This window comes from Phacochoerus africanus, chromosome 9, assembly GCF_016906955.1.
Source record: "Phacochoerus africanus isolate WHEZ1 chromosome 9, ROS_Pafr_v1, whole genome shotgun sequence".
Classification (NCBI taxonomy): domain Eukaryota; kingdom Metazoa; phylum Chordata; class Mammalia; order Artiodactyla; family Suidae; genus Phacochoerus; species Phacochoerus africanus.
In genome coordinates this window covers 24,938,810-24,953,539 of record NC_062552.1, presented here as the reverse complement: position 1 = coordinate 24,953,539, position 14,730 = coordinate 24,938,810, and the positions used below count along the sequence as shown (strand labels likewise).

Genomic DNA, 14,730 nt, shown 5'->3' with positions numbered 1-14,730 from the left:
CCCCATAGGCCAGCCCCCAGGCAGAGCCACAGGCAGATGTGGAAATCATTGATTTTTATTAATTTCATAACTGGGAAATTCCACGTGAAAATGGGAGGAGAGCGAGCCAAGTAAACCAGAGGGTGGGGCCAGTGCTGCTGGGCGCGCTGGAGGTTCCCCAGCCCCGGGGGGTGGGGATACTGGAGGCAGGGCTCTACTCTACTCAGAGCAAGGAGTGAGGCTGGGTCATGGAGGCTGAGGGTGGACCTCCGGAGGCAGGAGACGGGAGAGAGATGGCACATCCTGGCGGGACAGCAAAAGGCTCGAGAGCCGAGAATTAGAGGGGTAAAAAGTTCAGGATGCCCTCCAAGTGCTGCCTCAGCCAGGGCTGCAGGCGGAAGAGATTGATGTGGAAATCTCGTGGCGGTGGGATCCTGCCTCTGGGTGCCTTTTTGCGCAAGTTTTTATTGAAGCCGCTGCATGGGCTGTAGAGACCCCAGCTCACCAGGCCCACCTGGATGAAGGAGAGGATGGGGTACGGGGGTGGCCACAGCCCTGGCTCCAAACCCCCGACCTCCCTGATCCCTTCAAAGGCCCACCTCGTCCCCTCACAAGGCCTGGATCCTGCAACCCCAGGCCTGCAAGCCTCCCCCTTCTCACCTGAAAAAACCTGAATCTCCGCTCAAGGAAAACGGATCCCCCAGATTCTCCTGTTGGAAAGGAGGGACAAGAGACTGTCATCCTGACTCTCACCACTGCATCCTGTGTCCTGGCATGCATGCCAGCCACAGGATGCACTTGGCCTTCTTCTCTGGAATCCAGGCTCCAGGTGGGGGTGGGGAAGTGGGTAGCGGGGGGCTCACCCTTGCAGGGATTGTCATCCTCCTTGGTCCCGCTGCAGAGGAACTGGTCTGTCACCACCTCTCTGACATCGGTCAAGTTGGGGAACGTGACTTTGTCTTGGGAGACAGCCTGGATACAGCTTGTCCACTGCAGGAGATAGGACAGGGCTGAAGGATGGAACAGGCAGGCCCAGGGGACAGCTGGCTGTGCAGCAGGGGCTGGGAGGAGGGGTGACTTGGGGTCAGACAGTGGAAGCAACCAGAGCTGGGGATAAAGAGAGATGTTCTGGGAGTTGCCACAGCCCCTCCCCCCAGCATCCCGGGCCCAAGACCCTCACATCCGACCCTGTCTTGAGATGAATATTCAGCTTGCTCCCATTCAAGGCCACAAAATGAGCAGGAACGCTCAGTTGGTTCAGAAGCTCCTTCTCTGCAGCCAAGGAAAAGGCTGTTGATGTTGGTCCCTTTACCCAACAGCCAGATTCCAACTTGGGGGATGCAGCACAATCCATGCCGTCACCCCCAAGCCTGAGTTCCCAGTCCCTCATGCACCCAAAGCCCCGCCCTCACCGTGGTCTCGACAGGTGCTGCCTGGATGTCTCCGCAGAGCCAGGTTGGCCCCCACCGTGCAGGGAAGGCAGATGGGCCTGAGGAGAAGAACAAGGGTCTCAGAGGCCCATCTTTGGCGTTCCCTCCTCCAGGGCTCCCCAGAGCACCCTCCCCCAGAGGGCAGTCTCACGTCCCAGACTCAGGCACCTGGCGTGGGTGGACATTTTCACTTTCTGGTCCAGCTTCAGCAGGGCAATGTCATCACCATAGAACTCCGGGATTCCCTGATGCTTCTTGGCAGAGACATTGAACTCTGAGGAGATCACCGCCTTCTCAATTTGAAACTCTTTGCCCCATTGGGAGTTGGGATCCCCTGGAAACAATAGGGCAGATTAGGCTGGACCAGGACTCCTGAAGGGGCCAGAGGCCAGGGACAAGGGGTAGGAGCTCTGGCCACAGGGTCGGGAAGCTTGTGCGGGCCCTTTCTTACCCACACTGACCCTCCACAGGGAGTGGTCCTCGCTGTGTCTGAAGCAGTGGGCGGCTGTCAGGACCCACTGGTCAGAGATGAGGGCCCCCCGGCAGGTCTCGTGGCTCTTGGGCTGCAGGAGAACAGGTGCTCTTCAGGAACCGCTGTGTCTCGGGCCCATGGCCGCTGTCACCTCTGGGACCCAAGCCCCCTCCCTCCTTCCTGATACCTTAATAGTGACATGCCAGGGTGTCCTCTCCTGGGCAGAGGCATTGGCAGACATGTTCCCTACCCCGCAGATGGTGTCCGTGAGCTGGGAGACATCTGTGGGTGGGAGGAGCAGATGTGGAGGGAGGGGGCCGGGGGCACTGTGAGCAGGTGCCATCAGCCAGCTCAGTACTGGCCACCCCGCTCTGGAGAGGGCGAGCGCACTCACCCAGCATGTGCTCAAAGACCTGGCTCAGAGCCTCTGTGTCCTTCAGAATGAACGCATGCCTCTCGCCATCCTTCTTGGAGCCCAGCTCATTCAGTTCTCTCCAGTCCACCTCCACGTTGCCCACGCCAATGGCGTAGATGTCTGATGGGGAGGAAATCACCAGGATCGTGTGGCCGAGGGGCTACCCCGTGACACAGGAGGCCAGAATTCGGAACTCGCTGTGTCCTATGGAGCCCTTCGTGAGCAGGACCCCCTTGCCCCCACTACCTGCCGGCCCTCATCTCCTACCTCTCCTCACCCTTCACTCTCTTCCCGCCACATGGCCTCCCTGAAGTTCCTCAAACAGCCAGGCACACTGCCACCTCAGGGCCTTTGCATGACCTGCGTCTCTGCCTGGTTCGCTCCTCCCCCCTCAGACTCCCCAGAAAGCTAAGAAACTGTTCGGTTGCTTTCTGCCTTTTTAGGGCCACACCCACAGCATATGGAGGTTCCCAGGCCAGGGGTCAAATCAGAGCTACAGCTGCCAGCCTACACCACAGCCACTGCAACACGGGATCCGAGCCTCGTCTGTGACCTACACCACAGCTCATGGTAACACCGGATCCTTAACCCACTGAGAAAGGCCAGGGATCGAACCCACGTCCTCATGGATACTAGTCGAATTCATTACCACTGAGCCACAACAGGAACTCCAACTGTTTTACCTTTTTAAGTCCTGACTCAAACGTCACCATCTCAGGGAGGCCTTCCCTGGCCTCCTTCTATAAAACTGCCTTGTCCCAGACACTTCCATCCCCTCCCTGCTTCATTTTATACCTTAGCACATGTCACAGTCTACTGTGCCATATGGTTTATTTATTTTGTTTAATGCCTAGAGTGGGTAGAACTGTGTCCCCCCCCCCAAAAAAAGATACGTTCCAAGTCCTAACCCCCAGGACCTGTGCATGTGCCCTTATTAGGAAATAGTGTCGGAGTTCCCGTCGTGGCTCAGTGGTTAACAAATCCGACTAGGAACCATGAGGTTGTGGGTTCGATCCCTGGCCTCACTCAGTGGGTTATGGATCCGGCGTTGCCGTGAGCTGTGGTGTAGGTCTCAGACATGGCTCAGATCTGTTGTTGCTGTGGCTGCGGTGTAGGCTGGCAGCTGTAGCTCGGATTAGACCCCTGGCCTGGGAACCTCCGTATGCTGCAGGTGGGGCCCCAAAAAGCAAAAAAAAAAAAAAAAAGGAAATAGTATCTTTGTGGATACAATCATTTAAAATGAAATGAAGTTGCACAAGATGGGCGGCACCATAATCTGATACCTTTGTAAGAACAGAGGAATCTGGACACAAACAGAGAAAAAACCATGTGACAACCAGTGATACACTCAGGGAAGAAGGTGACATGAAGACAAGCAGAGACTGGTAGAATGCCTGGGGCCCCTGGAAGCTGGACAGGTAAAGAAGGATTCTCCCCCGAGAGCCTCCAGAGGGAACCTAGCCCTGCTGGTACCTTAACTTTGGACTTCTGGCCTCCTGAACATGGAAGAATAAATTTCTTTCGTTCTTTTTCTTCCTTTTCACAGCCACACCCGTGGCATATGGAAGTTCCCAGGCCAGGGGTCAAGTTAGAACTGCAGCTGAAGCCTACACCATAGCTTAAGGCAACACCAGTTACGGCGAGCCTAAACCCACTGAGCCAGGCCGGGGATTGAGGCTGCATCCTCACAGAGACAATGTTAGGTCCTTAACCCACTGAGCCACCACGGGAACTCCGAGAATAAATGTCTGTGGTTTCAAGCCACCCAAGTCTGTATGATGTGTTGCCACAGGCCCAGGAAACGAGTACATTGCCCGCTCCAGAATGACATCCACGCGCAAGCGGGCATTTTCCTTATTTTGTTCACAGCTGCATCCTTGGTGGTGCCTGGACCAGAAGAGACTCTTAGGGAGTACTTCTACATGACTAAATGAACGAAAAGAATTCACGATGTAGCATGGAGGCAAAGCTTCACAGCTAGGAGTTTCCGTCATGGCTCAGCAGTAACAAACCCAACTAGTATCCATCAGGACGCAGGTTCCATCCCTGGCCTCGCTCAGTGGGGTAAGTATCCAGCATTACTGTGAGCTGTGGTGTAGGTTTGCTGTGATGTAGGCCGGCGGCTATAGCTCCGATTCGACCCCTAGCCTGGGAACCTCCATATGCCGAGGGAGCAGCCCCAGAAAAGGCAAAAAGACGAAAAAAAAACCTTCACATCTGGTCTTCCCCTGCAAAATGTCAGCTCTGGGAGAGAGGCCTGGATCTACACAGGCCTCTGATTGAGCCGGAGGGCCTGTCAGAACCGCCCTGGGGTGGCCCAGAGTCTGGTCTCCTCCCACCCTTTGTACCCCTGATGGTCTTTTTTCTTCAGTTATGATGGGAACTGGACAATTATCATGCCCCCTGGGTTTTTCTCTGATTATTTCCCTGCAGTTCCTGCCTCTTTTTTACTTTCTTATTTTTTCTTTTTAGGGCTGCACCCATGGCATATGGAGGTTCCCAGGCTAGGGGTAGAATTGGAGCTACAGCTGCCAGCCTATGCCACAGCCACAGCAATGCCAGACGCAAGCCGTGCCTGTGACCTGCGCTGCAGCTCACGGCAATGCCGGATCCTTAACCCACTGAGCAAGGAAGGCCAAGGATCGAATCCACAACCTCGTGGTTCCTAGGCAGATTCTTTTCTGCTGTGCCAAGACGGGAACTCCTATAAAATGTTTTCAAGCATTGAACTCTGGCCCAGTGATGCCAAGGAGTCAGGGAATGGAGTTTGGGTTTTGCCTTCCTCAGGCCAGGGTTTTTAAGAGGAATCTGCTTACCCCCTTACCCAAAAGGGGCAGGTGGAGTGGGCAGCATGAACAGAAAAGAGAGGACCCAAGGGGAAAATAAAACTTGGAGCCTCAAAACCAGCTGCCCTCCCTTATCTGGAGGACTTCTCTTTGAAGTTCTTTTCTGGTCAAAGGTCAGTGCAATTTTTGTTCAGTCTGAGTTAGAGGAATTGTTCTTTTGGAGATAGCAACTGCCAAAGCCTTAGTTATTTGCATTGGTAAAAGCGGAAAGGCTGGAGACAGTCCCCACAAAGAATCCAGGCCTTATCTTCAGGGAGAGGTTTGTGCAACCTAAGATGGTGGAAGAAAATGACACCAATGATGAAGATGGCGGTGGTGGCGGTGGTGGCTGCTAACGTACACGGTGTTTCTCTGTGCCAGCTGGAGTTTGAGCATTTGCCTTTACTGTACTTCCCACCTCTTACAAGTAAAGAAACTACCCACGGCCACTGCCAATCAAAGATGAACCCAACGGAGTTCCCGTCGTGGCTCAGTGGTTAACGGATCTGACTAGGAACCATGAGGTTGGGGGTTTGATCCCTGGCCTTGCTCAGTGGGTTGAGGATCCGGTGTTGCCGTGAGCTGCGGTGTAGGTTGCAGACGTGGCTTGGATCCCTAGTTGCTGTGGCTCTGTCGTAGGCCAGGGGCTACGGCTCCGATTAGACCCCTAGCCTGGGAACCTCCATATGCTGTGGGAGCGGCCCCAGAAAAGGCAAAAAGACAAAAAAAAAAAAAAAGATGAACCCAAGGTTGAAAACACAGGCTGTTGGATTACAGACTCCAGTGTGACCCTCATATAGAAGGGCAGAACCAGGTCTCAATAGAACGGCAGCCAAGACGCTGGAACTCACCCCCGGACCCCCACTTCGAGCCTTGTGCCCCCTGCAGGGCAGCACAGATGGGGCAGGGGCGGAAGCTCACCCAGATAGTCTTTCCTCTTCTCTTTGATGTTCAAGATCTCTTTGATATTGTCAACAGCTGGCTTGGGAGAGCCACCCATGTTGGACTTTCCTAGAACAAAGAGGGAAAAGAACCGTCCATCTGAATGGATGTATCCTGACTCCCCACATCCCTGAAGAAGTGGGGAGGCATTCATCCTGGGATCTGCAACACCTGCCCTCCCTACTCAGGTTTCCCCACATTATTTCCTGAAACTCTCTGGCACTGGGCCAGGAGCTTCCAATACTTTATCTCATTTAATTCTCAGGAAACTCCAGTAAGTGTGGGTATCCTCATTTTATAGAGAAGAAGGCAGGGAGTTCCCGTCATGGCTCGGTGGTTAATGAACCCAACTAGGATTCATGAGGACATGGGTTCGATCCCTGGCCTCACTCAGCGGGTTAAGGATCCGGTGTTGCCATGAGCTGTGGTGTAGGTTGCAGACACGGTCTGGATCCCGCGTTGCTGTGGCTGTGCCGTAGGCCGGCAGCTGCGGCTCTGATTCCACCCCTAGCCTGGGAACATCCACATGCTTCGGGTGTGGCCCTAAAAAGACCCAAAAAACCCCCAAACAAAAACAAACTGTGTAAAGAAAGGAGAGCAGCTTCCATTACCAGCACTGCTGTGATTGTCATAATCATCATCAGCGCTGCTTCTACTTTATAAGTAAGAAACTGAGGCCAGAAGTGTCAGGGGGAGAACGGGAATGCAGGTCTCCCACCCCACAGAGGCTCAGTCGCAGAGACGATACTCACCATCTGTCAGCAGGATGATGGCGTGGCGGATTTCCTGCCAGGCCATTGTGTTCATACCAAGATTTTGCATTTGATTATTCATCATGATGTAGACACTATTTAGGGCCTCGTAGATGTTGGTCCCAGTTCCATTTTCATGGTCTGGAATATGTGAAGATGAAAAGCTCTCTCAGTAAACGTCCTGCCTACCACCTGGGAGAAGGGCGTCGCTGTTCCCCACAAACACTGGAAATGCATTTATCAATTGGCTTGATAAACTCAGACCTTTGATATCCAGTTGGGGATTTGGCATCATTACCTGTTCAAACATTACAAGCCTTTCCCTTCAGTAATGCTCGTTGCATAACCCCACAAAGGCCGCTTTAAAGTCCCAAGATTCAAAGTGGAATTTCTAGGGAGGTCCCATTGTGGCGCAGCAGAAACGAATCTGACTGGTATCCATGACGTTGCGGGTTGGATCCCTGGCCTCGCTCAGTGGGTCGGGGATCAGGCGTTTCTGTGAGCTAAGGTATAGGTCGCAGACACGGCTTGGATTCTCCACTGCTGTGGCTGTGGCATTGGCCAGCAGCTGTAGCTCTGATTCGACCCTTAGCCTGGGAACTTCCATACACTGTGGCTACGGCTCCCCACCCCTCCAAAAAAAAAAAAAACAACCATCACAAAGTGAGCTTTCCAAAGAACTTGGGTTGTTTCAGCCATCCCACCTGGGGGGTTTCATGATGACCTGAAGAGACTGAAAACCAGACCAGGTGGTTCTGGCAACAGGAAGGCACGGAAGACCTGCACAATGCATTTGGACACATAGCCCATCCCAACAGGCCGTGCATTGCTAAGAGCTGGGAATCCCCACCATGAACCTGACTTAGATGCCACCCCCACCTAAGGAACCTCAGTTCCAGAGGCCAGACTACCACCAAGAGGTCTCACTCTCTCCAGTGTGCCCAGAATCTGTCAGCCAGAGAGCGCTCACTCCCCGCCCTTACTCCCTCCCACCCCCGCCCCACCCACTCCCATCACCTTCAGTTGATGACATCATACCTTTATAGTTGATGTTTTCCAGACTGTGGACCACTTCAGTCACATCCCGGGATTTGTCCTTCAGGACAGACATGATGATTTTGGGCTTCGATGCAAAGGTGATGATGGCGACACTAATATTGATCTCAAAGCTGAAGATCTGTGAAGGGCAAGTGAGAGGTAGAGTGAGGGCCCCAAAGCAAAGGGGAGATGATAAGAGAGCCAGCACAGGGCCCTGGAGGAGGCAGAGAGCCTGAACTGAAACACAGATGCAAGGCCTACAGGTGGATGGCTGGGTGGGGGGTTCCCTTCCTGGGAAACTGCTGCTTGAAGAAGCCAGGAAACTGACATTTGCTGGTCCTCTCTTTAATCCTCACATCAATGCTGTGATGGTCCCTGTTTCATAGTTGAGGAAGCTGAGCCTTGTTACCTTACCCCAGATCACACCACTGGTAAGAGGCAGAGGTAGAATTCAAACCTATGGGCACTTCTCCGTTGCAATTTGCAGCCTCACGGCTTAGGGAGTTACTTAACTTTGTACATCTTTTCTTGTGTGTGTGTGTCTTTTTTTTTTTTTGTCTTTTTGCTATTTCTTGGGCCGCTCCCGCGGCATATGGAGGTTCCCAGGCTAGGGGTCTGATCGGAGTTGTAGCCACTGGCCTACACCAGAGCCACAGCAACACGGGATCCAAGCTGCATATGCAACGTACACCACAGCTAAGGGCAATGCCGGATCCTTAACCCACTGAGCAAGGCCAGGGATCGAACCCACAACCCCATGGTTCCTAGTCGGATTCATTAACCGCTGAGCCACGACGGGAACTCAAACTTTGTACATCTTAAGAGAGATACCAGGGAGTTCCCGTCGTGGCGCAGTGGTTAACGAACCCGACTAGGAACCATGAGGTTGCAGGTTCGATCCCTGGCCTTGCTCAGTGGGTTAACGATCCGGCATTGCCGTGAGCTGTGGTGTAGGTTGCAGACGCAGCTCGGATCCAGCGTTGCTGTGGCTCTGGCGTAGGCCAGTGGCTACAGCTCCGATTGGACCCCTAGCCTGGGAACCTCCATATGCCACGGGAGCGGCCCAAGAAATAGCAAAAAGACAAAAATAAAAATAAATTTTTAAAAAAAGAGAGAGATACCAAGGGGCACAAAAGCTGCCTTCTTTAAAATGTAGCTGGTGGGGAGTTCCCATTTGGCTCAGCTGAAACCAATCTTGACTAGTATCGATGAGAACGCAGGTTCGATCCCTGGCCTTGCTCAGTGGGTTAAGGATCCGGCATTGCCCTGAGCTGTGGTGTAGGTCGTAGACATGGTTCGGATCCAGCATTGCTGTGGCTGTGGTGTAGGCTGGCAGCTACAGCTCCAATTGGACCCCTAGCCTGACAACCTCCATATGCTGTGGTTGCGGCCTTAAAAAAAAAAAAAAAAAAATTTAAATCTCCGATTCCTGCATGGTATGCGTATAGTCTAGGGAGACTTCTTGGAGGAAGTATGCTGAGAGTGGGATTCTGAGGAAGGGAAGGAGACAGTGAGTGCCGGAAGGCCTCCTCAGTGTGCCTTCTCCTATTTCCAGACCCTGTCCACCAGGAGGGAGGCGCTCCTCTTGAAGATTCCAAAGTCCTCTTCCGACACACTCTGAGAGGCGTCCAGAAGCAGGTAGAGGTTCAGGTGCCCGGAGCGCTGGATTTGTATTTTTCGGCCCACGTTCTCTGGGAGAAATGCAGAAAGGGAAGATTCCGATCTCCACCTCCTACCGGCCTCAAAGCCTCCCCTCGAGTCAGCTCGGACCGCCCCTCTGAGCCCCGCCCACCAGCCCCCTGGCCCCTCCCCCCTACTCCCACCCAGAACCCAGCCCCCACCTCAGGCGCTCACCCGTCTTCTTAGTCTGGGTGGGATTTGTGGCTCCAAGGAGGTGGGAGAAGGAGGTACCCAGGGCGGGGGTCACATCCTCAGGAAAGTCGTAAGAGTAGGGCTCTGTGGGAAGAACCACCGGGGTGAGCCTTGTCGGGGATGCGGGCCTAGGAGCCCCAGGAGGGTCAGACCAGCTACTCACGGCGGCAGATGGGTTCCGTCCCACTCCAGACCCCGTTGTCCTGGCACTCTCGCTCCATAGACCCCGTCAGCACCAGATTCGAGGAGCAGCGGTATCTGACCTTGTCCCCAGGGCCGAAGCGAGACCCTGTCCGCACTGCACCCACAGAAATGCCAGGGTCTGGGCAGTGGCTGGCTGCAAGGAACAAAGTGAGAAGGAGGTGAGTAGGGACCAGCCTGCTCAGCCTCTGGGTTCTCTGCTCACCACCCTCTCCCTCCAGGCTTTTCCTCCTCTCCCACAGCTGTGCCTCCCAGGCGCGTGAATGGAAAACCTGAAGTAGGGGAAAGTGTAGAACTCAGTGGCCTCCAGGGCCAGCTAAAGCATCCCAGTCCCAACCCAGAGACTCTGCCTACATGGGTTCCAGAGCCTCAGGGAGGATGTTGGCTGAAGAGCCCAACCCCTCCACAGAGAACATTTGCAAACAATGAGACATCTCTACCCACCCATCAGAATGGCTAAAACTAAAAAGGATAAAACAATGGGTCATTCCAAGTGTCAGAGATGATGTGGGACAAACAGAGCTGTTACAGTTACTGGAGTGTCAGTCCATAAACACTTGCAGCCTCCACCAAGAGAAAACAGGTGCCAACCTGTGCCCCAGTAATTCCATTCCTAGATAATATGCTTGAGAGAAGTAAGTGTCCATATGCACCAAGAGTCACGTACAAGGACATTCATAGAGTTTTACCCATAATAACCAAGAATTGGAACTGGTCCGAATGCCCATCGGCAGGAGAACACATAGATAAACTGTAATATATTCATATACTGGAATTACACGGCAGTAAAAAATAACCAACCGCTGAGACTCAGCAAAACACGGACACATCTCACAAGCAGAAAGTTGAATAAAGGAGGCCAAATGCGAAAGAGCACAAGCTGTCTGATTCCACTTGTGGGAGGTGTAAGAAGAAGCTGAAAGAATCCATGGAGGCAGAAGTCAGAGGAGAGGCTACCTTGTGGGAGAGGACAGAGGGGCGCCTCCTGGGATGGTGGATGCTCAGTCATGGGTGTGATTAATCATGGGCAGATACACAAGTACAAATACTTCAAATTTGTACACTTTAGGAGTTCCCCGGCAGCCTAGCAGTTAAAGATCTAGCATTTTCACTTCTATGGCTCGGGTTCATTCCCAGGGCTGGGAACTTCTGCATGCCATGGGTACAACCAGAAAAAAAAAAAAAAAAAGATTTGTACACTTTAGGTAGATTAAATCCCAATTTTCAAATAAATTGTATTTATGTTTCAATAAATGGCTATTGCCAAAGAATCAAGAACATGAATAGGGAGCCAACATCTGGGGACCAGGTGGAAGTGTGGTCCTGCCATCTCATGTACCCTGAGTCTTCTGTATTATGAACTCAGAACTGTGATCCAGGAAGCTCCCCAACCCACAGACAAATGTGGCACCAGGGAATCCCAGGAACCCCGATTCTGTCAAGGAGAGCCCCCTGTCTTTCACAGGGGCAGTAATGACCATGACAAAAGTATACGTGGTACTTCGCAGATTCCAAGAGCTGTTCCAGATGCAACTCACTCGATCCACACAGCAAGCCCATGCAGTTGATACCCTCACCATCTCCATGTTACAGGTGTGCAGACTGAGACACCAAGAGGTTAAATAACCTGCCCAAAGGTTGTCAAATGAGTCAGAGCTGGGCTTGGAACCCAAACAGGCTCCAGGGACAAGGCACCTGAGCACAACACTCAATGCCATGTAGCACATCCTTCCTGCAGAAGCCCAGGTGGCCTGAATACCAGCCTGGCCTTGAGGCATTTGGAAAAGCTGGACAGAGCATGTGGAGCCTTTATGTTGGATCTGAAGCTTAGCAGCAACTGCCTTGGGCCAGGATCCCCACCGGCCAGAAATGTATGATTTATAGACCCCAATTTACCAAAACCCAGGAATATGATTTTGGCACCAGAAACACCAAGGCCTCTGTCCCCACAGAGGCTCCCTGGGCACACATCCGCCTCCCGGGAGACCCCCGCTGCTATGCAGTCACCTGTCAGGGCACTCACCGCCGTTATCACACACAGCTGTCTCCCCATCCCACATGCCATTGGGGCGACACCGCCTCAGGGGCGAGCCCCGCAGCGTGAAGCCGTCCTCACACTCGAAGGTCAGGTTGCTGCCCACAGGATGGGACCCCAGTCGCGGGGTGTACACGCCGTTCTCAAAGGAAACAGGGGCTGGACAGCGAACAGCTAGAGGGAAAGGGGGCATGAGAATACAGGAATGGATGGATAACACCCTGGCTGGACACCACGTGGGTGACACTCAACTTGGATGCATGGAAATTGCCAACTAGTTGTCAAAATGATAGGTTGATGCCTGTGAAATTGCCACATTTGGCAATTGGTTGAATTTTGGCAATTTCACACAATTCAGCCTAATGGATTGATAAGCACCGCTTTTCTCAGTCCCCTGAGGGCCATGGCCACCCCAGCACCCCCCCTGGTGTCCTCAGATGTCCCATGAGCGGGTAACTAGAGGGGTGACACCTGGCGCAACAGGGGGCTCCAGGACCATTGAGCATCCATTCTGGATGGAGTGCAATCGATTGTTAAATATTTTAAAATATCATCCTGGCTTTCGTACCCCACCATTGCTATCAGAGCCTGCCTCTGATCTCCTTGCTATGGGCTGTTGACATGGTCCCCACTCTTTTGAAAATCCCCGTGGAAAAGCAGCTTTGCATCCCATCTGGTCAGGTTAAGCACCACCCCAAGCAATTCCTAAATAGAAATCCTGGGGTGGCCGCTGGCAGGGAGCCTCACGTTTGCAGACTGGCTTTGTTGACCGGGTGGATCTCGGGATCTGCCACTGTCCGTTGCTGTTGCACAGTCTTGATGCCACCGGGAATGGGTAATAGCCCAGGGGGCAGGAGTAGGTGAGGATACTCCCAGGTGCCCAGCCATTGCTGAGGGTGAAACTGCCCCCTGCAATATTCACATTCTGAGGGCAGGAGGGAGCGGCTGTCGCTAAGCCTGTGGGCATGAGGGCACGACACAGAAATGGAGAAAAGAAGGAAGGCACAGATGAGAAAAGGAAACTCAGTCTGGGTGGCACCAGCCTCACCCACGAGACCCCAGCATCCTCCCCTCCCCTGTTCCTACCTGGGTACAGGGGCAGCAGGCAAAGGACGACCATCAGTGGGTCCATGGTGTCTACCTTAGGGACAGGGAGCGGCCGGGAGCTGCGAGGGGGAAAGGTCATCTGACTTCCCGAAACCCAGAGCTGGCTCACAGCTGCTTCTCTGCTGCCAGAGAAAGAAAACGAGGGAGTGGCAAGAGGGAACGTTCTCTGGTTCGGGGAAAAAATAATCGGATCGGGGACTGAGCTGAGGGGGTGAAACTTTGCCCTGTCTCCGTAATCCCAGCACATCCACGGAGTCAGTTGATCAGCATCACAGACGCTGCGGACAGCTCCCACCTCACCCCCACACAGACACACATGCACACACATTCTCGCAGGAATAGTCTAAAGCACACAAGCCCTCGAACCATCCAAGAGATTGCAAAACATTTTATTTAAGTAAAGTTTCAGTTTTCTTTTGGTTTCACCATGTGAATTTTACTTCCTCAGAGTCTAGGATAGTATTGTCTTCTTGAACATAAACTCCTGAGAGATTAAGATTAATTTTCTTTGAGGAGTTCCCAGCGTGTTCAGTGGAAACCAATCTGACTAGTATCCATGAGGACGTAGGTTAGATCTCTGGCCTCGCTCAGTGGGTTAACAGTCCAGCGTTGCTGTGAGCTGGGGTGTAGGTCATGGACATGGTTTGAATCCAGCATTGCTGTGGCTTGTATCTGGTTCTGCTGTGGCTGTGGCGCAGGCTGACAGCTGCAGCTCCTATTTGCCCCCTAGCCTGGGAACCTCCGTATGCTGTGAGTACAGCCCTAAAAACCAATAACAATAATAATCATAATTTTCTTTGAAATTCTTTTTTTTTTGATAGGCAAGAAATAGATTTATTAGGAAAGGACACTTGTGAGAGATGCAAGCGGGCAAAGGGAAGGAGGCTCTGCTAATGTGAAGTTCTTGCTACCTACGAGGATTCACCACCTTTTTTTTTTTTCTTTTTCTTCCCTCCACCCCTTCGCCAGAGAGCATCTAGGGATAAAAATGAAATCAACGCTTTGTTTAGAAACTGGAAAAATGTTGAGACTATCTTTACGGAAAGTCCAGCAGATAAAAATCCCCTACTTATAGATAAACCCATGTTTGATTAACAGAGCATGAAAGTACTTTTGGATTTGGGATGTGCCTTTAAATGACAGCCTGCATTTTGCATGAAATGCAGGAAGCAAAGAAACTCCAGGCTAGTAGGTTAGCCTTCCCATCTCTCAGAGGTCTCTTTAATATTTGTCCAACAATGCCGATGCAAGAAAATAACATCAATCAAAGAGGACTTCCTGTTGTGGCAGAGCAGAAATGAATCCCACTAGACTCCATGAGAATGCAGTTTCCATCTCTGGCCTTGCCGTGAGTTGTGGTGTAGGTCGAAGACGTGACTTGGATCCCTAGTTGCTGTGGCTGTGGTGTAGGTCAGCAGTATAGCTCCAATTAGACCCCCAGCCTGAGAATTTCCATATGCCGTGGGTGCGGCCCTAAAAAGAAAAAAAAATCAATCAAAGGTGAAGATGAAACATATCTAAAGTGAATACTTAAGTTTATGAAAACTCTTTTTTTTTTTTTTTGTCTTTTTAGGGCCACACCCGCGGCATGTGGAAATTCCCAGGCTAGGGGTCAAATCGGAGCTGTAGCTGCTGGCTTACCCCACAGCCACAGCAACGTGG

General features: G+C 52.4%; 1 protein-coding gene across 2 annotated transcripts; it reads right to left on the bottom strand.

The window, feature by feature from the left end:
- Positions 1 to 39: 39 nt before the first annotated feature.
- On the bottom strand, positions 40 to 13,337 carry C2 (complement C2). 2 transcript variants are annotated; one of them, XM_047795610.1, is made up of 18 exons: positions 13,048 to 13,337; positions 12,709 to 12,918; positions 11,950 to 12,135; positions 9,889 to 10,062; positions 9,708 to 9,809; positions 9,411 to 9,544; positions 7,854 to 7,992; positions 6,816 to 6,956; positions 6,043 to 6,132; positions 2,276 to 2,416; positions 2,069 to 2,163; positions 1,861 to 1,972; positions 1,578 to 1,743; positions 1,392 to 1,468; positions 1,160 to 1,269; positions 843 to 969; positions 640 to 689; positions 40 to 493 (listed from the first exon to the last, which is right to left on the bottom strand). In XM_047795610.1, exons 1-18 carry the CDS (start codon positions 13,313 to 13,315, stop codon positions 317 to 319), a joined length of 2,499 nt encoding a protein of 832 aa, XP_047651566.1. In that variant the 5' UTR covers positions 13,316 to 13,337; the 3' UTR covers positions 40 to 316. The 2 variants fall into 2 exon arrangements, with proteins under 2 accessions (XP_047651566.1, XP_047651568.1); XM_047795612.1 differs by having other exon boundaries at positions 1,160 to 1,251; positions 13,048 to 13,334.
- Between the last annotated feature and the right edge of the window lie 1,393 nt (positions 13,338 to 14,730).

Bases quoted from the DNA above. Each gene is read 5' to 3' on its own strand.
- C2 (XM_047795610.1), bottom strand. From the start codon at position 13,315: ATGTGCTGGGATTACGGAGACAGGGCAAAGTTTCACCCCCTCAGCTCA. The intron at 2,164-2,275 runs GTGAGTGCGCTC...TCCCACCCACAG, and splicing joins GGTCTTTGAGCACATGCTGG to ATGTCTCCCAGCTCACGGAC. The intron at 1,973-2,068 runs GTATCAGGAAGG...GTTCTCCTGCAG, and splicing joins CCTGGCATGTCACTATTAAG to CCCAAGAGCCACGAGACCTG.